At 46.8% G+C, this 24,574-nt stretch overlaps 1 protein-coding gene and 1 pseudogene across 2 annotated transcripts in view; one reads left to right on the top strand and one right to left on the bottom strand.

The window, feature by feature from the left end:
• Positions 1–24,574, bottom strand: part of LOC311118655 (F-actin-uncapping protein LRRC16A-like) — a gene marked incomplete at both ends in the record, with an annotated part of 41,646 nt that overhangs the window by 15,458 nt on the left and 1,614 nt on the right. Inside the window, 6 exon segments of the mRNA XM_084193442.1 lie at positions 4,978–5,047; positions 9,120–9,224; positions 17,065–17,141; positions 17,249–17,326; positions 18,601–18,704; positions 23,583–23,669. Of these exon segments, the coding sequence (XP_084049568.1) occupies positions 4,978–5,047; positions 9,120–9,224; positions 17,065–17,141; positions 17,249–17,326; positions 18,601–18,704; positions 23,583–23,669 (521 nt within the window).
• LOC311118654 (nuclear factor 7, ovary-like) lies at positions 13,884–15,293 on the top strand (annotated as a pseudogene). The gene is made up of 2 exons: positions 13,884–13,890; positions 14,248–15,293. The product of its transcript is annotated as a nuclear factor 7, ovary-like (transcript).

The raw sequence follows: 24,574 nt of genomic DNA, 5'->3' as shown, positions 1-24,574 counted from the left end.
AATAGTGTGCTATTTGGGATGCAACCAAGAACACATACTGTAACATACAGTGAGACTGCTTCAAACCAATGGTTAATTATTACACCTCCAAAGACTGTAAGGCAAGAGATAATTTAGCTCAGCAGCGGTTTAAATTTGAAACGATTTCGCTAACTGGGGTTCCTGCTGCATTGGTATTCAATGAATCTGTGGAAAGACATCTTTATTGGATTAGGTGATGGGGGTGAGAGAGTGTGTGTGTGTGTGTGTACGAGTGTGTTTGTGTGTGTGTGTGTGTCTTCGCGTGTACGAGTGTGTTTGTGTGTGTGTGTGTGTGTGTGTGTGTGTCTTCGCGTGCGTGTGTGTGTGTGCGTGACATAATTAGCGATGGCTATTCAATCTCCTTCCTCTTCCTCTCTTCTCTCTCTCTTCGCCAAGTGATCCATTATGTAGATGTTATAGTAGACTCATCAAGTATATTTGGAGTGTGTGTGTGTGTGTGTGTACGAGTGTGTTTGTGTGTGTGTGTGTGTGTGTGTCTTCGCGTGCGTGTGTGTGTGTGTGCGTGCGTGACATAATTAGCGATGGCTATTCAATCTCCTTCCTCTTCCTCTCTTCTCTCTCTCTTCGCCAAGTGATCCATTATGTAGATGTTATAGTAGACTCATCAAGTATATTTGGAGAGGAGGAAGCTATAAAAACAAAGAGTGCTGTGGGATGTTCACTCTAAAAACGACCAACGCCAAAGCTATTGCACACTTTAGAATTCTTAAACTGACTAAGACTATTCAGCTAGATTTCACATATCTGGACCAAGGACAAGAGGATGATTCTTGCTTTAGCATATCTGCTAATGTTATTAACGTTACATATTAGGACATATACAGTGAGGGAAAAAAGTATTTGATCCCCTGCTGATTTTGTACGTTTGCCCACTGACAAAGAAATGATCAGTCTATAATTTTAATGGTAGGTTTATTTGAACAGTGAGAGACAGAATAACAACAAAAAAATCCAGAAAAACGCATGTCAAAAATGTTATAAATTGATTTGCATTTTAATGAGGGAAATAAGTATTTGACCCCTCTGCAAATCATGACTTAGTACTTGGTGGCAAAACCCTTGTTGGCAATCACAGAGGTCAGACGTTTCTTGTAGTTGCCACCAGGTTTGCACACATCTCAGGAGGGATTTTGTCCCACTCCTCTTTGCAGATCTTCTCCAAGTCATTAAGGTTTCGAGGCTGACGTTTGGCAACTCGAACCTTCAGCTCCCTCCACAGATTTTCTATGGGATTAAGGTCTGGAGACTGGCTAGGCCACTCCAGGACCTTAATGTGCCTCTTCTTGAGCCACTCCTTTGTTGCCTTGGCCGTGTGTTTTGGGTCATTATAATGCTGGAATACCCATCCACGACCCATTTTCAATGCCCTGGCTGAGGGAAGGAGGTTCTCACCCAAGATTTGACGGTACATGGCCTCGTCCATCGTCCCTTTGATGCGGTGAAGTTGTCCCCTTAGCAGAAAAACACCCCCAAAGCATAATGTTTACACCTCCATGTTTGACGGTGGGGATGGTGTTCTTGGGGTCATAGGCAGCATTCCTCCTCCTCCAAACACGGCGAGTTGAGTTGATGCCAAAGAGCTCCATTTTGGTTTCATCTGACCACAACACTTTCACCCAGTTCTCCTCTGAATCATTCAGATGTTCATTGGCAAACTTCAGATGGGCATGTATATGTGCTTTCTTGAGCAGGGGGTCCTTGCGGGCGCTGCAGGATTTCAGTCCTTCATGGCGTAGTGTGTTACCAATTGTTTTCTTGGTGACTATGGTCCCAGCTGCCTTGAGATCATTGACAAGATCCTCCCGTGTAGTTCTGGGCTGATTCCTCACCGTTCTAATGATCATTGCAACTCCACGAGGTGAGGTCTTGCATGGAGCCCTAGGCCGAGGGAGATTGACAGTTCTTTTGTGTTTCTTCCATTTGCGAATAATCGCACCAACTGTTGTAACCTTTTCACCAAGCTGCTTGGCAATGGTTTTGTAGCCCATTCCAGCCTTGTGTAGGTCTACAACCTTGTCCCTGAAATCCTTGGAGAGCTCTTTGGTCTTGGCCATGGTGGAGTGTTTGGAATCTGATTGATTGATTGCTTCTGTGGACAGGTGTCTTTTATACAGGTAACAAGCTGAGATTAGGAGCACTCCCTTTAAGAGAGCCAGAAATCGTTCTGATTGAGAGGGGGTCAAATACTTATTTCCCCCATTAAAATGCAAATCAATTTCAAACAGTTTTTCTGGATTTTTTTATTGTTATTCTGTCTCTCACTGTTCAAATTAACCTACCATTAAAATTATAGACTGATAATTTATTTGTCAGTGGGCAAACGTACAAAATCAGCAGGGGATCAAATACTTTTTTCCCTCCCTGTAGTACTATAGTGAAGGGGTCGTTGATGTGGAAGGGGTCCTCTGTAGCTCAGCTGGTAGAGCACGGCGCTTGTAACGCCAAGGTAGTGGGTTCGATCCCCGGGACCACCCATACACAAAAATGTATGCACGCATGACTGTAAGTCGCTTTGGATAAAAGCGTCTGCTAAATGGCATATTATTTCCATCACATATTATGTAGTACTATAGTGAAGGGGTCGTTGATGTAGTACTATAGTGAAGGGGTCGTTGATGTAGTACTATAGTGAAGGGGTCGTTGATGTATAGTAAATTGATAAAGCAACTAAAACACTTTTCCTCTCTCATTATCCCATGCTGACTAATACAAAGCTGTCTTTCATATCGATTTCCACAACTGGAAGGCTAAATACATTATGTTTACATGTCTGGCTAAAGAGCCTATAAACATCTACATCTCTCAGTGGGATATGAATTGACAATCCTCTGGTAAGAACCCCTGCTGTTTCCTTAGACACCATCATGCTGTTTCCCCAGACAACCTGCTGTTTCCTTAGACACCATCATGCTGTTTCCCTAGACACCATGCTGTTTCCCCAGACAACCTGCTGTTTCCCTAGACACCATGCTGTTTCCCCAGACAACCTGCTGTTTCCCCAGACAACCTGCTGTTTCCCTAGACACCATGCTGTTTCCCCAGACAACCTGCTGTTTCCCTAGACACCCTGCTGTTTCCCTAGACACCATGCTGTTTCCCCAGACAACCTGCTGTTTCCCTAGACACCATGCTGTTTCCCCAGACAACCTGCTGTTTTCCTAGACACCATGCTGTTTCCCAGACAACCTGCTGTTTTCCTAGACACCATGCTGTTTCCCCAGACAACCTGCTGTTTCCCTAGACACCATGCTGTTTCCCCAGACAACCTGCTGTTTCCCTAGACACCATGCTGTTTCCCCAGACAACCTGCTGTTTCCCTAGACACCATGCTGTTTCCCTAGACACCATGCTGTTTCCCCAGACAACCTGCTGTTTCCCTAGACACCATGCTGTTTCCCCAGACAACCTGCTGTTTCCCTAGACACCATGCTGTTTCCCCAGACAACCTGCTGTTTCCCTAGACACCATGCTGTTTCCCCAGACAACCTGCTGTTTCCCTAGACACCATGCTGTTTCCCCAGACAACCTGCTGTTTCCCTAGACACCATGCTGTTTCCCAGACAACCTGCTGTTTTCCTAGACACCATGCTGTTTCCCAGACAACCTGCTGTTTCCCTAGACACCATGCTGTTTCCCAGACAACCTGCTGTTTCCCTAGACACCATGCTGTTTCCCCAGACAACCTGCTGTTTCCCTAGACACCATGCTGTTTCCCCAGACAACCTGCTGTTTCCCTAGACACCATGCTGTTTCCCTAGACACCATGCTGTTTCCCCAGACAACCTGCTGTTTCCCTAGACACCATGCTGTTTCCCTAGACACCATGCTGTTTCCCAGACAACCTGCTGTTTCCCTAGACACCATGCTGTTTCCCCAGACAACCTGCTGTTTCCCTAGACACCATGCTGTTTCCCCAGACAACCTGCTGTTTCCCTAGACACCATGCTGTTTCCCCAGACAACCTGCTGTTTCCCTAGACACCATGCTGTTTCCCAGACAACCTGCTGTTTCCCTAGACACCATGCTGTTTCCCCAGACAACCTGCTGTTTCCCCAGACACCCTGTTGTTTCCCTAGACACCCTGCTGTTTCCCTAGACACCATGCTGTTTCCCCAGACAACCTGCTGTTTCCCTTGACACCCAGCTGTTTCTCCGGACACCATGCTGTTTTCCCAGACAACCTGCTGTTTTCCTAGACACTCTGATGTTTCCTTAGACACTTCCTTTAGAATCTCTGTGTTCTTACCTCACAGCAGCTGAGGTCTAAAGACACTTCCTTTAGAATCTCTGTGTTCTTACCTCACAGCAGCTGAGGTCTAAAGACACTTCCTTTAGACTCTCTGTGTTCTTACCTCACAGCAGCTGAGGTCTAAAGACACTTCCTTTAGAATCTCTGTGTTCTTACCTCACAGCAGCTGAGGTCTAAAGACACTTCCTTTAGAATCTCTGTGTTCTTACCTCACAGCAGCTGAGGTCTAAAGACACTTCCTTTAGAATCTCTGTGTTCTTACCTCACAGCAGCTGAGGTCTAAAGACACTTCCTTTAGAATCTATGTGTTCTTACCTCACAGCAGCTGAGGTCTAAAGACACTTCCTTTAGAATCTCTGTGTTCTTACCTCACAGCAGCTGAGGTCTAAAGACACTTCCTTTAGAATCTATGTGTTCTTACCTCACAGCAGCTGAGGTCTAAAGACACTTCCTTTAGAATCTCTGTGTTCTTACCTCACAGCAGCTGAGGTCTAAAGACACTTCCTTTAGAATCTCTGTGTTCTTACCTCACAGCAGCTGAGGTCTAAAGACACTTCCTTTAGAATCTATGTGTTCTTACCTCACAGCAGCTGAGGTCTAAAGACACTTCCTTTAGAATCTCTGTGTTCTTACCTCACAGCAGCTGAGGTCTAAAGACACTTCCTTTAGAATCTCTGTGTTCTTACCTCACAGCAGCTGAGGTCTAAAGACACTTCCTTTATGTTGGGGTTACTGGCCAGACCCAGCAGAAGTGCTCTGCAAGGAAGACAACAATATTGTTTAATACATTTTAGACTCACTATTGGTTAGCTTTATAATAGAGACTAAAAATGAAGAATCCAGTCTAGTTTATGGAATGAAGAATACAGTCTATTTTATGGGATGAAGAATACAGTCTTGTTTATGGGATGAAGAATACAGTCTAGTTTATGGGATGCTGAGAGAGCGAGATATACACTGAGTGTACAAAACATTAGGAACACCTATGATCCCGCATTCATGTCACTTGTTAAATCCACTTCAATCAGTGTAGATGAAGGGGAGGAGACATGTTAAAGAAGGATTTTTATGCCTTGAGACAACTGAGACATGGATTGCGTATGTTTGTGAATGGGCAAGACAAAAGATTTAAGTGCCTTTGAACGGGGTATGGTAGTAGGTACCAGGCACACCGGTTTGAGTGGGTCAAGAACTGCAATGCTGCTGGGTTTTTCACGCTCAACAGTTCCCCGTGTGTATCAAGAACGGTCCACCACCCAAAGGACATCCAGCCAACTTGACATGACTGTGGGAAGCATTGGAGTCAACATGGGCCAGCATCCCTGTGGAACGCTTTCGACACCTTGTAATCCATGCCCCAACGAATGGAGGCTGTTCTGAGGGCAAATGGGGATGAAACTCAATATTAGGAAGGTGTTCCTAATGTTTTGTACACTCAGTGTAGATATATTTCCTATTATGAAAACAATACATATTGGAGGGGAGCATAAGAGAGAGAAGAAAGAGAAACAGAGAGAGAGAGAGAGAGAGACAGAGAGAGAGAGAGAGAGAGAGAGAGAGAGAGAGAGAGAGAGAGAGAGAGAGAGAGAGAGAGAGAGAGGGAGAGATGAGAGAGACAAAGAGAGAGAGAAGGTGAGAAGGAGGGATAGAAGAGAGAGAGAGATAGAGAGAGGTTGGAGAGAGAGCAGAGAGAGCTGGAGACAGAGAAGGGAGAGAGAGCAGAGAGATTGACAGAGAAGGGAGAGAGAGCAGAGAGATTGAGACAGAGAAGGGAGAGAGAGAGCAGAGAGAGATAAACAGAGAAGGGGGAGAGAGAGAGCAGAGAGAGTGAAAGTGAAGAGACAGAGGGAGAGACAGAGGGAAGAAAGACAGAGGGAAGAAAGACAGAGGGAGAGAGAGACAGAGGGAGAGACAAAGGGAGAGAGAGACAGAGGGAGAGACAGAGGGAAGAAAGACAGAGGGAGAGAGAGACAGAGGGAGAGACAAAGGGAGAGAGAGACAGAGGGAGAGACAGAGGGAAGAAAGAGAGAGGGAGAGAGAGACAGAGGGAGAGACAAAGGGAGAGAGAGACAGAGGGAGAGACAGAGGGAAGAAAGAGAGAGGGAGAGAGAGACAGAGGGAGAGGGAGACAGAGAAGGGGGAGAGAGAGCAGAGAGATTGAGACAGAGAAGGGAGAGAGAGAGCAGAGAGAGATTGACAGAGAAGGGGGAGAGAGAGAGCAGAGAGAGTGAAAGTGAAGAGACAGAGGGAGAGACAGAGGGAGAGCGAGACAGAGGGAGAGAGAGACAGAGGGAGAGACAGAGGGAGAGAGATACAGAGTTAGAGACAGAGGGAGAGAGATACAGAGAGAGAGAGAGAGAGGGAGAGTGAGACAGAGGGAGAGAGAGACAGAGGGAGAGAGAGAGAGGGAGAGACAGAGGGAGAGAGAGAGAGGGAGAGAGAGACAGAGGGAGAGGGAGACAGAGAAGGGGGAGAGAGAGCAGAGAGAGATTGAGACAGAGAAGGGAGAGAGAGAGCAGAGAGAGATTGACAGAGAAGGGGGAGAGAGAGAGCAGAGAGAGTGAAAGTGAAGAGACAGAGGGAGAGACAGAGGGAGAGCGAGACAGAGGGAGAGAGAGACAGAGGGAGAGACAGAGGGAGAGAGAGACAGATGGAGAGACAGAGGGAGAGAGAGACAGATGGAGAGACAAAGGGAGAGAGAGACAGAGGGAGAGACAAAGGGAGAGAGAGACAGAGGGAGAGACAGAGGGAGAGACAGAGGGAGAGAGAGACAGAGGGAAGAAAGACAGAGGGAGAGAGAGACAGAGGGAGAGAGAGACAGAGGGAGAGACAGAGGGAGAGAGAGACAGATGGAGAGACAGAGGGAGAGAGAGACAGATGGAGAGACAGAGGGAGAGAGAGACAGAGGGAGAGACAAAGGGAGAGAGAGACAGAGGGAGAGACAGAGGGAGAGAGAGACAGAGGGAAGAAAGACAGAGGGAGAGAGAGACAGAGGGAGAGGGAGACAGAGGGAGAGAGAGACAGAGAGAGAGAGAGGGAAGAAAGAGAGAGGGAGAGAGAGACAGAGGGAGACAGAGGGTGAGAGAGACAGAGAGAGAGACAGAGGGAAGAAAGACAGAGGGAGAGAGCGACAGGGAGAGACAGAGGGAGAGAGAGAGAGAGGGGGAGAGAGAGACAAAGGGAGAGAGAGACAGAGGGAGACGGAGACAGAGGGAGAGGGAGACAGAGGGAGAGAGAGACAGAGGGAGAGAGAGACAGAGGGAGAGACAGAGGAGAGAGAGACAGAGGGAGAGACAGAGGGAGAGAGAGACAGAGGGAGAGACAGAGGGAAGAAAGACAGAGGGAGAGACAGAGGGAGAGACAGAGGGAGAGAGAGACAGAGGGAGAGACAGAGGGAGAGAGAGAGGGAGCGAGAGACAGAGGGAGAGAGAGACAGAGGGAGAGAGAGACAGAGGGAGAGAGAGACAGAGGGAGAGACAAAGGGAGAGAGAGACAGAGGGAGAGATAGAGGGAAGAAAGACAGAGGGAGAGACAGAGGGAGAGACAGAGGGAGAGAGAGACAGAGGGAGAGACGGAGGGAGAGAGATACAGAGGGAGAGAGAGACAGAGGGAAGAAAGACAGAGGGGGAGACAGAGGGAAGAAAGAGAGAGGGAGAGAGAGACAGGGGGAGAGAGAGACAGAGGGAGAGAGAGACAGAGGGAGAGAGAGACAGAGGGAGAGACAGAGGGAGAGAGAGACAGAGGGAGAGACAAAGGGAGAGAGAGACAGAGGGAGAGAGAGAGGGAAGAAAGACAGAGGGAGAGACAGAGGGAGAGACAGAGGGAGAGAGAGACAGAGGGAGAGACGGAGGGAGAGAGATACAGAGGGGGAGAGAGACAGAGGGAAGAAAGACAGAGGGAGAGAGAGACAGAGGGAGAGGGAGACAGAGGGAGAGAGAGACAGAGAGAGAGATAGGGAAGAAAGACAGAGGGAGAGACAGGGAAGAAAGACAGAGGGAGAGAGAGACAGGGGGAGAGGGAGACAGAGGGAGAGAAAGACAGAGGGAGAGAGTGACAGAGAGAGAGACAGAGGGAGAGACAGAAGGAGAGAGAGACAGCGGGAGAGAGACAGAGGGAGAGAGAGACAGAGCGAGAGAGAGACAGAGGGAGAGAGAGGGAGAGAGAGACAGAGGGAGAGACAGAGGGAGAGAGAGACAGAGGGAGAGACAGAGGGAGAGAGAGACAGAGGGAGAGAGAGACAGAGGGAGACAGAGGGAGAGACAGAGGGAGAGAGAGACAGAGGGAGAGAGAGACAGAGGGAGAGACAGAGGGAGAGAGAGACAGAGAGAGAGACAAAGGGAGAGAGAGACAGAGGGAGAGAGAGACAGGGGGAAGAAAGACAGAGGGAGAGAGTGACAGGGAGAGACAGAGGGAGAGAGAGACAGAGGGAGAGACAGGGGAGAGAGAGACAGAGGGAGAGAGAGAGAGGGAGAGAGAGACAGAGGGAGAGAGAGAGAGGGAGAGAGAGACAGAGGGAGAGACAGACAGAGGGAGAGACAGAGGGAGAGACAGAGGGAGAGAGAGACAGAGGGAGAGACAGAGGGAGAGAGAGACAGAGGGAGACAGAGGGAGAGACAGAAGGAGAGAGAGACAGAGGGAGAGAGAGACAGAGGGAGAGAGAGACAGAGGGAGACAGAGACAGAGGGAGACAGAGACAGAGGGAGAGACAGAGGGAAGAAAGACAGAGGGAGAGACAGAGGGAGAGAGAGACAGAGGGAGAGAGAGACAGAGGGAGAGACAGAGGGAGAGAGAGAGGGAGAGACAGAGGGAGCATGGTTAGTTTGCTCACTTCAATGCTTCTGGAGGGAGTTTGGTTCCTGAAAGGTTGATGCAGCTGAGGGTCATGGCGCTGCTGAAGAAGTGCTTGAAGGATGGAGGCACATCTTTGCCTTTCCTGGAGACAAACAGAACCACAGAGACGATAGTAAGCCCACGCAAGAGATGATACCTGAGAGGCCATGGTATAGTAGCCTTGTGAACCACAATTGAACGCTGCTCTCCAGTGAAACAGAATGTGACCTCGCCAAATCAGGATGTGTTGAATGAGGCTAACAGTAGAGTATACAGTGAATATTGTCACAGCTAGGAGATGTTAGGCGTGAAAGCCAGTAGCCCTGATAAGACTGCAGCCTTCATTATGTTGGTGTTTAGAAAGCCAGTAGCCCTGATAAGGCTGCAGCCTTCATTATTATGGTGTTTAGAAAGCCAGTAGCCCTGATAAGGCTGCAGCCTTCATTATGTTGGTGTTTAGAAAGCCAGTAGCCCTGATAAGGCTGCAGCCTTCATTATTATGGTGTTTAGAAAGCCAGTAGCCCTGATAAGGCTGCAGCCTTCATTATTATGGTGTTTAGAAAGCCAGTAGCCCTGATAAGGCTGCAGCCTTCATTATTATGGTGTTTAGAAAGCCAGTAGCCCTGATATGGCTGCAGCCTTCATTATTATGGTGTTTAGAAAGCCAGTAGCCCTGATAAGGCTGCAGCCTTCATTATTATGGTGTTTAGAAAGCCAGTAGCCCTGATAAGGCTGCAGCCTTCATTATTATGGTGTTTAGAAAGCCAGTAGCCCTGATATGGCTGCAGCCTTCATTATTATGGTGTTTAGAAAGCCAGTAGCCCTGATAAGGCTGCAGCCTTCATTATTATGGTGTTTAGAAAGCCAGTAGCCCTGATATGGCTGCAGCCTTCATTATTATGGTGTTTAGAAAGCCAGTAGCCCTGATATGGCTGCAGCCTTCATTATGTTGGTGTTTAGAAAGCCAGTAGCCCTGATAAGGCTGCAGCCTTCATTATTATGGTGTTTAGAAAGCCAGTAGACCTGATATGGCTGCAGCCTTCATTATTATGGTGTTTAGAAAGCCAGTAGCCCTGATATGGCTGCAGCCTTCATTATTATGGTGTTTAGAAAGCCAGTAGCCCTGATATGGCTGCAGCCTTCATTATTATGGTGTTTAGAAAGCCAGTAGCCCTGATATGGCTGCAGCCTTCATTATTATGGTGTTTAGAAAGCCAGTAGCATCCCTTTTTATAAAACATAGCAGCTTGCTGTCTGCTTGTTCTATGCTGCCACACCCTCCCTTATAGGCTAGCTGATAGCATCTTCAGTAGCTTCTCTCTTTGTCCCACGCTACCACACCCTCCCTTATAGGCTAGCTGATAGCGTCTTCAGTAGCTTCTCTCTCTGTCCCCAGAGAGACTGTGATGGGGTAATGATGTGAGGAGAGAGACTGTGATGGGGTAATGATGTGAGGAGAGACACTGATGGGGTAATGAAGTGAGGAGAGACTGTGATGGGGTAATGATGTGAGGAGAGAGACTGTGATGGGGTAATGATGTGAGGAGAGACTGTGATGGGTAATGATGTGAGGAGAGACACTGATGGGGTAATGATGTGAGGAGAGAGACTGTGATGGGATAATGATGTGAGGAGAGAGACTGTGATGGGATAATGATGTGAGGAGAGAGACTGTGATGGGGTAATGAAGTGAGGAGAGAGACTGTGATGGGGTAATGAAGTGAGGAGAGACTGTGATGGTGTAATGATGTGAGGAGAGACTGTGATGGGGTAATGATGTGAGGAGAGACTGTGATGGGGTAATGATGTGAGGAGAGACTGTGATGGGGTAATGATGTGAGGAGAGACACTGTGATGGGGTAATGATGTGAGGAGAGACACTGTGATGGGGTAATGATGTGAGGAGAGACTGTGATGGGGTAATGATGTGAGGAGAGACTGTGATGGGGTAATGATGTGAGGGTAGTTTAGTCTTCAAGTTTTAAACAAACAAATGTCTCTATCCTTGAACCATTAAACCACTACTACTGTAGGTCATCTGACTGATATGCAAAGAGGGTACCATGTCTACAAATCAATCTTCAGGTGTTTGACAGATAAGAGTTGTTTTCATACCTCGCGTTTGTGAGAATAGACCACTGAATAATGGTTCTAACATGCAGTGCACATCATTTGTGATGTCCGATATGGTCTGCTCAGTTCACTGAGGACAGGTTTCAGTTTCACAGTAATCATTTTCTGGTTACCATGCCTCTATTTCTCTAGAGAGAAGCCTTCCAACCCATTGAACCTGACACGGATATCAATACACTGACATCAATAAGGACGGCCCAGGCTGACATTACATTCAGCAGTGCAGAGTCAAGAGTTTTACTGTGCTGCCTGGCCTCAGTGATCTCCTAAAGAGTGATGCACCAGGGGTCAAATGTCAGCTAACGGATGGGCATCATCATCATGTAGCCCAAGGGCTTGACTCTTCCGGTCCTGTATTTGGAGATTGGTCAGAATAGTCCTGTTAGCAATTTTCAAAGTTTACCGTTTCCTCAACTTTGGACGTATATTCGGGTTAATTTAAGGAACTGACTGGCTAAACAACCATGCAAAACGTTGAACCTCTTCCCTGTCTGTGAGAGCAGAGCGGTGTACTTTTCAGTTAAGGTGCTGTGAAGAGAATTTGGAGTTTCGTGAAAAGAGCTCTTTTCCAGGATCAGCTAACGAATGCATGAGAGAGAGAGCGAGAGAGAGAGAGAGAGGTGAAAACTGCAACCGAGGCAGAAACAGAATTGGCAGGTTGTTGGTGAAGGATGGAGGGAGGAGAAGGATGGAGGGAGGAGAAGGATGGAGGGAGGAGAAGGATGGAGAGAGGAGAAGGATGGAGGGAGAAGGATGGAGAGAGGAGAAGGATGGAGAGAGGAGAAGGATGGAGGGAGGAAAAGGATGGAGAGGAGAAGGATGGAGGGAGAAGGATGGAGAGAGGAGAAGGATGGAGGGAGGAAAAGGATGGAGAGAGGAGAAGGATGGAGGGAGGAAAAGGATGGAGAGAGGAGAAGGATGGAGAGAGGAAAAGGATGGAGAGAGGAGAAGGATGGAGGGAGGAAAAGGATGGAGAGAGGAGAAGGATGGAGAGAGGAAAAGGATGGAGAGAGGAGAAGGATGGAGGGGTGAGAAGGATGGAGGGATGAGAAGGATGGAGGGAGGAAAAGGATGGAGAGAGGAGAAGGATGGAGAGAGGAAAAGGATGGAGGGAGGAGAAGGATGGAGGGAGGAAAAGGATGGAGGGAGGAAAAGGATGGAGGGAGAAGGATGGAGAGAGGAAAAGGATGGAGGGAGAAGGATGGAGAGAGGAGAAGGATGGAGGGAGAAGGATGGAGGGAGGAAAAGGATGGAGGGAGAAGGATGGAGAGAGAAGGATGGAGAGAGGAGAAGGATGGAGAGAGGAGAAGGATGGAGGGATGAGAAGGATGGAGGGAGGAAAAGGATGGAGAGAGGAGAAGGATGGAGGGAGAAGGATGGAGAGAGGAGAAGGATGGAGGGAGGAAAAGGATGGAGAGAGGCGAAGGATGGAGAGAGGAAAAGGATGGAGAGAGGAGAAGGATGGAGAGAGGAAAAGGATGGAGAGAGGAGAAGGATGGAGGGGTGAGAAGGATGGAGGGATGAGAAGGATGGAGGGAGGAAAAGGATGGAGAGAGGAGAAGGATGGAGAGAGGAAAAGGATGGAGAGAGGAGAAGGATGGAGGGAGGAGAAGGATGGAGGGAGGAGAAGGATGGAGGGAGGAGAAGGATGGAGGGAGGAAAAGGATGGAGGGAGGAAAAGGATGGAGGGAGAAGGATGGAGAGAGGAGAAGGATGGAGGGAGAAGGATGGAGGGAGGAAAAGGATGGAGGGAGAAGGATGGAGAGAGGAGAAGGATGGAGGGAGAAGGATGGAGGGAGGAAAAGGATGGAGGGAGAAGGATGGAGAGAGGAGATCCTGTCCTCCTGTCGTGTAGCCACAGCTTCTGTAAAACCTGTGTGGAATTATGCTGGCAACAGAAGGAACCACGGGAATGTCCAGTTTGTAGAATATTTCCTATGATTGAACCTCCCTGTAACCTGGCTCTAAAGAGCCTGTGTGAGGCCTTCTTACAGGAGGGGAGTCAGAGAGCTTCATTTGGGTCTGAGGTACAGGAGAGGAGTCAGAGAGCTTCATTTGGGTCTGAGGTACAGGAGGGGAGTCAGAGAGCTTCATTTGGGTCTGAGGTACAGGAGGGGAGTCAGAGAGCTTCATTTGGGTCTGAGGTACAGGAGAGGAGTCAGAGAGCTTCATTTGGGTCTGAGGTACAGGAGGGGAGTCAGAGAGCTTCATTTGGGTCTGAGGTACAGGAGGGGAGTCAGAGAGCTTCATTTGGGTCTGAGGTACAGGAGGGGAGTCAGAGAGCTTCATTTGGGTCTGAGGTACAGGAGAGGAGTCAGAGAGCTTCATTTGGGTCTGAGGTACAGGAGAGGAGTCAGAGAGCTTCATTTGGGTCTGAGGTACAGGAGGGGAGTCAGAGAGCTTCATTTGGGTCTGAGGTACAGGAGGGGAGTCAGAGAGCTTCATTTGGGTCTGAGGTACAGGAGGGGAGTCAGAGAGCTTCATTTGGGTCTGAGGTACAGGAGGGGAGTCAGAAAGCTTCTGCAGGGTCTGAGGTGCTCTGCAGTCTGCACGGTGAGAAATTCAAACTCTTCTGTCTGGAGGATAAACAGCCCGTCTGTGTGGTGTGTCAGTCCTCAAAGAAACATAGATGTCATGTCTGTGTGTCACGATCGTTGTAAGAAGCGGACCAAGGCGCAGCGTGATAAGCGTACATTATTTTATTAAGTACACACACCCGAACAAAAACAACAAAACGATACGTGAAGTCCTAGGTCATACAACACAAACCTTAACGGAACAAGATCCCACAATAAACTAGTGCCAACCGGCTGCCTAAGTATGGTTCCCAATCAGAGACAACGAGAATCAGCTGCCTCTGATTGGGAACCACCCTGGCCAACATAGAAAACACGAACTAGAACGAAACATAGAAAATACAACATAGACACTACACACCCTGGCTCAACTTTTAAGAGTTCCCAGAGCCAGGGCTTAACACTGTGTCCCTGTAGATGAGGCTGTACAGGATTATAAGGAGGAACTCCAGACTGCCCTGAAGCCCTTAAAGGAGAAGAAGAAGGTCTTCAATAAAGTTCAACTAACCTGTGATCAAACAGCAGAGCACATTACTAGCCAGGCCTTGCACACAGAAAAGCAGATTAGGAAAAAGTTTGAGAAGCTTCGCCAGTTTCTACAAGAGGAAGAGGAGGCCAGGATAGATGCACTGAGGGAGGAAGAGGAGCAGAAGAGTCAGATGATGAAGAAAGAAGATTGAAGAGATGAGCAGAGATAAATCGTCACTTTCAGACACAATCAGAGCCATAGAGAAGGAGCTGAAAGCTGAAGACATCTCATTCCTGCAGAACTTCCAAGACCACAAAGGAAAGAGCCAAGTGCACACTGCAGGATCCACAGCTGGTCTCAGGAGCTCTGATAGACGTGGCCAAACACCTGGGCAACCTGCAGTTCAGAGTCTGGGAGAAGATGCAGGGGATCCTCAAATACACTCCTGTGATTCTGGACCCCAACACAGCTTCCCACTGGCTCTCTCTGACTGATGATCTGACCAGTGTGAGATACACAGGCACAAAACAGCAGCTCCCTGACAACCCAGAGCGATTAATGAAGTATATAGATGTTCTGGGCTCTGAGGGGTTTAGCTCAGGGAAACACCGCTGGGAGGTGGAGGTGGGGGACCACACTCACTGGCTTCTGGGCGTGGCTAAAGAGTCCCTTGACAGGAAGGGGGAACGGGATGCATCACCACAGCATGGGATCTGGTGTATAGAGCAGCAGAGTGGTAAATATAAAGGAGGAGGAGGTGGCGTCATCACTTTGAAGAGGAGACCCCAGAGGATCAGAGTGCAGCTGGACTACGACAGGGGGGAGGTGTCCTTCTACGACCCCAAAGACATGACACTCATCTACATTTATAAAAGACACATTTACTGAGAGGCTGTTCCCATACCTTGGGATTGGAGAGGCTGGTGATGACAACAACACTGATATACATATCTGCCAATCAAAGGTGTCTCTGACAGTGATGTCATCCCAGTAAGATGTGTGTGTGTGTGTGTGTGTGTGTGCGAGCGTGTGTGTGTGTGCGAGCGTGTGTGTGTGTGTGTGTGCGAGCGTGCCTGCATGTGCGTGAAATGTGTCAGTTGCAGTGGACATTATCAGGAGATAATCTTTTGGTTTAAGATAATACATAATTTCTAGAAACTATGGGACAGAAATATATTATAATAATATACTTACAATGTGCCTCACTATTTTGGGGGGTTAGATTTTTCGTACTTTTTTTTTAAACAATACAAAACATACACATACAAACGACAACATCACACCAACATCAACTACTTCACCCCTGCCCAGACCCCCCCCTGCCAAGCACAGCCAATCAGAATGAGTTTTTCCCAACAAAACGGCTTTATTACAGACAGAAATACTCCTGAGCACCCCCTCTCTCCAGCCTCAGACCATCCCACAGGTGAAGAAGCTGGATGTGTAGGTCCTGGGCTGGCGCGGTTACACGTGGTCTGCGGTTGTGAGGCCGGTTGGATGTACTGCCAAAGTCTCTAAAACGACTTTGGAGGGGGCTTTTGGTAGATAAATGAACATTCAATTCTTTGGCAACAGATTTGTTGGACATTCCTGCAGTCAGCATGCCAATTGCACGCTCCCTCAAAACTTGAGACATCTGTGTCATTGTGTTGTGTGACAAAACTGCACATTTTAGAGTGGCATTTTATTGTCCCCAGCACAAGGTGCACCTGTGTATAATGATCATGCTGTTTAATCAGCTTCTTGATATGTCACACCTCTCAGGTGGATGGATTATCTTGGCAAAGGAGACATGCTCACTAACAGTGATGTAAACAAATTTGTGCAAAACATTTGAGAGAAATAAGCTTTTTGTGCGTATGGGATCTTTTATTTCAGCTCATGAAAAATGGGACCAACACTTACATCATGTCAGTATCATTTGTTTCATTTCTGATCCAGAAAAATTACCCATAAAGCCATGTGTGTAGCTTGTGTTCCTTGCAGTAAGCAATTATTCTTTACGCCCTCAAATGATGTCATCTTCGTGTTCTATGGCCAGAAAATGACATCACCAAAAAGTAGAAGTGGCAGCTAAAATCTAGTCATAGACCAAACATTTGTTGAGGCTTATTTAATGAAGCCTAAATTAGCATTATTTTGTGTTATGGTTTTTGTGGAGACCTTTGCCTGTCACATTTAAGACTATGTAATCTAAGACTATCTAATCTAATGTGGTGATTATCCCGGTAATGTCTTGTGCTCTATGATGATTTGATGATGTGAATGGTTGGGTGTGGTGTCTCATTGTGGTGTGGTTATGGTATGTTGTCATGTTGTTGTTGTTGTTGCTGTTGCAGACATGCCCCAAAGTAATTGCCCCTCTGGGAATTTCATTGATAATAAAGCAGAAAATGAAATCCTAAAAAAAACTGTCAGTCAGCTTCTCTAATTAACAGCCATCCACCCTCCTGGTTTGGACACATTGATAAATGAAAACCACCCACAGACTAGGTAAATATTAATATTTAAATACATTACAATCTGAATACGGCTGTAAAGCGGCAACATGGGGTCTTTGGTAGCAGCCGTACAATAACTAACACTTTGTGACCAACCGGGCAATATGGGGAGATCAAATGAATGAGCTAAATTGGATAATGCTAGGAATAAAATAGATGTATTATGATAAGATAAGATGACCCCCATGGCTGAGGCAGAGGGTCTGTGGTACTCTGCCCTACCCTACTGGTGGTTGTTATATTATGGGAAGTCGTGGGTCTCACCTATGTGCAAATACACTCTTGGACATGTTGAGGACAGAGAGGTTCTGAACGGAGCCCCTCAGAAGAGCAGAACACACCTGGAATACAGAGGAATTGGTTAGAACAGATATTAGCATTAGCCGTTAGCCTTTAGCTATTAAAGGAAAATACATTGCTATGCACACCAGACTATTGTCTCACTCACCAGGTCCAGAGAACAGTCTGTGTTGGACAGGTCCAGAGTCATCAGGCTGTTGGGTTGGCCCAGGAAATGGTAGAAATGCTGGTAGAAAAATTGAGAAAAAAGTTTTAGCACTAGCACACGAAGACAGTCTGGATGGATACATGATGGTCTGATGCTGTCTATAGGTAAGAGGTAATAATGCTTCCTGCCCAATGTATAGTGATTTTCTACCGACGGACCATAATTTCTCTGAAGGCCATTGTATCTCTTGTCAGGGGTTGTTATGGGTGACCCGTCAATATTGGGATCAACAGCTATACTGAGAGCACTGAGGTCATTATATGTGTGTGTGTGTGTGTGTTCGTGTGTGTGTGTGTGTGTGTTTGTGTGTATGTGTGTGTGTGTGTGTGTGTGTGTGTGTGTGTTTTTGTGTGTGTGTGTTCGTGTGTTCGTGTGGATGTGTGTGTGTTCGTCTGTGTGTGTGTGTTCGTGTGTGTGTGTGTGTTCGTGAGTGTGTTCGTGTGTGTGTGTGTGTTCGTGTGTGTGTGTGTGTTCGTGTGTGTGTGTGTGTGTGTGTGTTCGTGTGTGTGTGTGTGTGTGTGTGTGTGTGTGTGTGTGTGTGTGTGTGTGTTTGTGTGTGTGTGTGTGTGTGTGCGTGCGTGCGTGCGTGCGTGTGTGTGTTCGTGTGTGTGTGTGTGTGTGTGTGTGCGTGCGTGCGTGTGTGTGTGCGTGTGTGCGTGTTCGTGTGTGTGTGTGTGTGTGTGTGTGTGTGCGTGCGTGTGTGTGTGCGTGCGTGTGTGCGTGTGTGTGTTCGTGTGTGTGTGTGTTCGTATGTGTGTGTGTTCGTGTGCGTGCGTGCGTGCGTGTGTGTGTTCGTGTGTGTGTGTGTGTGTGTTTGTGTGTGTGTGTGTGTGTGTGTGTGCGTGCGTGTGTGTGTGCGTGCGTGTGTGCGTGTGTGTGTTCGTGTGTGTGTGTGTTCGTATGTGTGTGTGTGTGTGTGTGTGTGTGTGCGTGCGTGCGTGTGTGTGTGTGTTCGTGTGTGCGTGTGTGCGTGCGTGCGTGTGTGCGTGTGTGTTCGTGTGTGTGTGTGTTCGTGTGTGTGTGTGCGTGTGTGTGTGTGTGTGCGTGCGTGGGTTTTGGACTGCGGTTGTGTTTTTGTGTCTGCCTGGCTCTGAGGAGGGGAGATGATGCAATAGGTCTTGGGTGTGTAAAGACTAGACGAGCTGGTTTCAGCTGGTTCTCTCCCGTCTTGATTTAAGTCTTGTTTCAATATCTGTGCAAATGAACAAAGTCCTTTCTCCTCTCAAACTCTACCCATTATGACTGTCATTAATGAAGTGACCAAGACAGATTGTGACCATGGTGCCACCTACCGGGATGTCGTCTGCCCGCAGTATGTTCCCTGAGAGGTCCAGGTGGGTGAGGGTGCTAGGGATGGACTGGTTGACAGTCAGTGACTGGGCAAGGCTGTTCACCCCTGGGACAACACACAGAGGGGTAAAGGATGGTTAGAGAACAGAGAGGTAATGTACAGTAATACAGGGCTGTTGCCCCCTGGGTACAGAACAGGAAAACAGGTTAGAGGACGCTCTAACAGGGGGGGACTTTTGCCTTTAATAAAATGAATGCATAGAAAGAAAAAGGTTTACATGTAAAGTGTTAAGTTTATGTTCCTGTGGAAGGTCTAGCGGGTCACACCACCAGGTAACACCACCAGGTATCACCACCACGTATCACCACCAGGTAACACCACCAGGTAACACCACCAGGTATCACCACCAGGTATCACCACCAGGTAACACCACCAGGTAACACCACCAGGTATCACCACCACGTAACACCACCAGGTAACACCACCAGGTATCACCACCAGGTATCACCACCAGGTAACACCACCAGGTATCACCACCAGGTATCACCACCAGGTAACACCACCAGGTATCACCACCAGGTATCACCACCAGGTATCACCACCAGGTATCACCACCAGGTAACACCACCAGGTATCACCATCAGGTAACACCACCAGGTATCACCACCACGTATCACCACCACGTATCACCACCAGGTATCACCACCAGGTAATACCACCAGGTATCACCACCAGGTATCACCACCAGATATCACCACCAGGTATCACCACCAGGTATCACCACCAGGTAACACCACCAGGTATCACCACCAGGTATCACCACCAGGTATCACCACCAGGTAACACCACCAGGTATCACCACCAGGTATCACCACCAGGTATCACCACCACGTATCACCACCAGGTATCACCACCAGGTATCACCACCAGATATCACCACCAGGTAACACCACCAGGTATCACCACCAGGTATCACCACCAGATATCACCACCACGTGGTAGCCACGGGACCAAAACAGCGGAGAAGTTGAGCCTCGTGCGTCAACACTCTTAGTTGTTGCAGAAATTGACCCACTATGCTGTTTACTTTGTGCATCTACGTCATTCCACTCAAAAACTATATTTTGGGATTTGTTTCATTAGTCCACTGTTGATACAGTCTCAAAATGTCAGCAATCAAGTTTTCAAGATATATACATTTTCAAAATACAGAAAGTGTCACAATATGATGCGTTTTGCATCATATAATTAATAACTGACTCACTTTAACACCACAGGACAGGCTACAGGAAGGTCAGCAGATGGCCTGATTTTCAGCCATTAATATTTCACAGTGAAAAGCAAAATATACTGTAGGACATGAGCATTGCTAGGCTTGTTAGTGGCATCAAGGCCATCGCCTGCTGATTATGACATTTATTTGAACTCTATAAGGTCAATGTCACATCAAACACAGATCTACCTGGCTAGAGAGGGTAAGACAGCCAGTGAGGGACCTCTCTGGCCCAGAATCAAACTCCCATAAGTCAGTGTGAACTCTGAGGAACGGGCCTCTCTCCTGGGAGAACCAATCAATAGGCAGATAAATACCAGTCGTTAGGGTCATTCTAAAGCATGCCCAAACCTGAGGCTGCTAGGACAAAAACTAATTTAATTCTAGAGGAAATCTATACATAAAGAAAGAGAGAGAGGGAGGGAGGGAGGGAGGGAGGGAGAGGGAGAGAGAGAGAGAGAGAGAGAGAGAGAGAGAGAGAGAGAGAGAGAGAGAGAGAGAGAGAGAGAGAGAGAGAGAGAGGAGAGAAGAGAGAGAGAGAGAGAGAGAGAGAGAGAGAGAGGAGAGAAGAGAGAGAGAGAGAGAGAGAGAGAGAGAGAGAGAGGAGAGAAGAGAGAGAGAGGGAGAGACGGTTTACTATAGAAACAACATGAGCATCCCTTACTAGCAGGTTTACTATAGAAAAGAGATGTCCCTCACTAAAATAAAATCTTGGTCGACCGAAAGTAATCTGTTCTTTCAACCAATCGATTGGTCAAAATGTTTAAATGTGTATTTTTCCATATATATATACACACCGTATGTGTTTTAATAAAATCAACTATATGCTTGTCTGATGCTGTTTGATGAAATAAGACACAAATGATTTAAGAGGGAGCCAGAGATCAAGATAACCAGATGAGAAAAATCTTAACCTGACTGACCATCCTCCTCCCCCTCCTGCCGGCTTTCGCAGATTCTGCCGTTACTCTCCTGAAGTTGCCGGTAATAGGCTACACGAGGAGTCGGCAACCTTTCTCATGTGGAATGCCAATTTTTACTTACCATTTCTACCGATCTGCGTGCAAGTTATGGTTTTCATATGCACATTTGCACATCAGGCACAGCCTTTCATAAATATGTGGGGCCAACTCATAAACGATATGCAAAATCTGATCTTTTTCGATCTCAACGCAACGCAATTCAGTAATATAATGATTTTGTTCTATAAAGTGTCTCGCAATTGGCGAGGTGATATCTTGACGTCTAATAGTGGATTTATGTTCTCCAAGGTGTACTTTCAAGGCACATTATGTTTTTCCAATATAAATCTTATTACAAGAACACTGAAACATATAAATAACTCCTATCACCGCCAGGTATCACCACCAGGTAACACCACCAGGTATCACCACCAGGTATCAGCACCAGATAACACCACCAGGTATTACCACCAGGTGATACCTGGTTATAAAAATAACGGTTATCTTGATCTCTGGCTCCCTCTTAAATCATTTGTGTCTTATTTCATCAAACAGCATCAGACAAGAATATAGGTGGAGAAAACATTACTTTGAGAAGCTCCACAGCTCATTAGTGCGTTAAGCCAATCAGAAATACTATCCGATCCTCAAATGGGCACATTTATATCCCTACATTTCCTCACAGACCAGGTAGCCTATAGGCCTCCTTCTATGAGTAATCAGGTGCGCGTCTTTACTCAACATTGACAGTAACACTCTACACAAAAGACAATGACTAAACTGCCAGAACTCGTAAATGTAATGAAATAATCCAAAACTTGTTTCTCACAAATGTAGCAGGTTGTCCGCTCTGCAACGTGTCCACTCTGACAATGAGAACGTTAAAAGACTGGAATAATAATATATTGAATGCGTTAACAGAAATGATCATAACCCGAACAAACATTGTAGATTAGAAATGATAGGAATTAAAATGGTAAACGTAGGCTACTACTGATGACGTATGTAATGGGGAATTAATAGAGTAACAATAGAGGCAAACAATTCACACAATGAAGTTATGAAACAATGAATGTGCACAAAGTGGTGGGAGAGAGCGCATTCTGGAGAGAGACGTGCATTGTGCATTTTAGCCACACTCCCATTCTTCTTGGACTGTGCCATCCACGCGGCCTCCGCAATGGATTAGTCTCAGCCTCCGCAATGGATTAGTCTCAGCCTCCGCAATGGATTAGTCTCAGCCTCCGCAATGGATTAGTCTCAGCCTCCGCAATGGATTAGTCTCAGCCTCCGCAATGGATTAGTCTCAGCCTCCGCAATGGATTAGTCTCAGCCTCCACAATGGATTAGTCTCAGCCTCCACAATGGATTAGTCTCAGCCTCCGCAATGGATTAGTCTCAGCCTCCACAATGGATTAGTCTCAGCCTCCACAATGGATTAGTCTCAGCCTCCGCAATGGATTAGTCTCAGCCTCCGCAATGGATTAGTCTCAGCCTCCACAATGGATTAGTCTCAGCCTCCACAATGGATTAGTCTCAGCCTCCACAATGGATTAGTCTCAGCCTCCACAATGGATTAGTCTCAGCCTCCGCAATGGATTAGTCTCAGCCTCCACAATGGATTAGTCTCAGCCTCCACAATGGATTAGTCTCAGCCTCCACAATGGATTAGTCTCAGCCTCCGCAATGGATTAGTCTCAGCCTCCACAATGGATTAGTCTCAGCCTCCGCAATGGATTAGTCTCAGCCTCCACAATGGATTAGTCTCAGCCTCCACAATGGATTAGTCTCAGCCTCCGCAATGGATTAGTCTCAGCCTCCACAATGGATTCGTTCACTGGGATGGGCGCAAATCAGACAGGCGTCTCGTGCGGCATAAGAAAATGTCTATATATTTGCTACTGCTCGACCAAACAATCGAACAGTCGACTTATTGGGGTCAGCCCTACTATAGAAACAAGAACCACCATCTTCCTCAATGTTGAAGCTGGGGGCTAGGGGAGGGAGGCAGGTTATGCGGTTATGGTTATTTAAGGTGGTTTACAATTTGTTTGGTTGAGAGTGAGACTAAAAAAGTGGGGGCTTGACGGACTTCCAGCACTAATTAGGACTATATTACTAACACCATGCTGGTTGGTGTGAACAGTTTAATCAGAGGTGTGAACAGTTTAATCAGAGGTGTGAACAGAGGAGGACTGAGTAATTGATCTCCTATGATGATGCTCAACTAAGCAATAAGGCTTGAGGGGGTGTGGTATATGGCCAATATACCAAGGCTAAGGGCTGTTCTTTAAGCACGACGCAACGCAGAGTGCCTGGATACAGCCCTTAGCTATGGTATATTGGCAATATACCACAAACCCCCGAGGTGCCTTATTGATATTATAAACTGGTTACCAACGTAATTAGAGCAGTAAAACTAAATGTTGTGTCATACACGTGGTATACAGTCTGATATACCATGGCTTTCAGCCAATCAGCATTCAGGGCTCGAACCACCCAGTTTATAATTTGCTTTAACCCTTGCTTGGTGAATACTTTGAACCTAAGAACAATGTAAGAAACCATATAAGTAATGCAAACCTGATTGTTCTCATATATCTCTCAGACACAAAAAAGGAACATTATTTAACAGAAAACAGCACTGTGGATTTTGAACATTAGAGAAATTCCTGTGGTTTCATGGTTTGGAAGTTGAATACAAGTTTTCCATGCAATTGCCAGAATGTAAGAAACTCCAGTCATTACCTTTGGGTGACAATGAGGTTTTGGAAAAGTTTAAATGCTTGAGCCCCTTAGGGAGTTTGGCAAACTGTGCACCCAGGGAGGCGATTCCTGGAGAAAACAGCAGAATGGAAAACAATAATTAGTCATTTGGCAATACAGTAGCATAATATCAGACAGACAGGGGATTTAAATTCACTGCCTTCATTTTCCCTGACCTGCTTTTTTTTCTCCAAATTTGCTAGAAAATCTGAGCGACGCAGAATATTTGGCGTATCTTTAATTCATGTGACCTGAAAAGACACCACGTCTTGAGGTGAAGAAATATTAAACCTACTCTCAAAGTTCAGCAGAAACATTCCAAGAGTTCTATTCTTCTGCTGAACATTCTGTTAATCTACTCCTCTATACTTCAATTACAGAAGAATAGAGGAGTCACAGACCCTCTAATGAAAGCTGGGAAATGGTATCAAATGCATTAAATATTCTCAATGGAATGAGTCAGCTAAATGACTAAAGAAACTCACTGAATCAGCTCAGATATTCAACTTCACAATAATCTGAAAGAGTTTAATATTTGATCAAGGGCAAAGAGATTCCAATTTAAATAGATTTAGAGGGGCTGTACTAGTACTCTGAAGCAGCTCTCTGCTGAGTGATAGATTTAGAGAGGCTGTACTAGTACTCTGAAGCAGCTCTCTGCTGAGTGATAGATTTAGAGAGGCTGTACTAGTACTCTGAAGCAGCTCTCTGCTGAGTGATAGATTTAGAGAGGCTGTACTAGTACTCTGAAGCAGCTCTCTGCTGAGTGATAGATTTAGAGAGGCTGTACTAGTACTTAGAAGCAGCTCTCTCTGCTGAGTGATAGATTTAGAGAGGCTGTACTAGTACTCTGAAGCAGCTCTCTGCTGAGTGATAGATTTAGAGGGGCTGTACTAGTCCTCTGAAGCAGCTCTCTGCTAGTGATAGATTTAGAGAGGCTGTACTAGTACTCTGAAGCAGCTCTCTGCTGAGGG

The sequence above is a fragment of the Coregonus lavaretus genome (genome assembly GCF_964263955.1).
Source record: "Coregonus lavaretus genome assembly, contig: HAP1_SCAFFOLD_4073, whole genome shotgun sequence".
Classification (NCBI taxonomy): Eukaryota; Metazoa; Chordata; class Actinopteri; order Salmoniformes; family Salmonidae; genus Coregonus; species Coregonus lavaretus.
The sequence above is the reverse complement of the archived record's forward strand: the minus strand, read 5'-3'. Positions and strand labels throughout refer to the sequence as shown.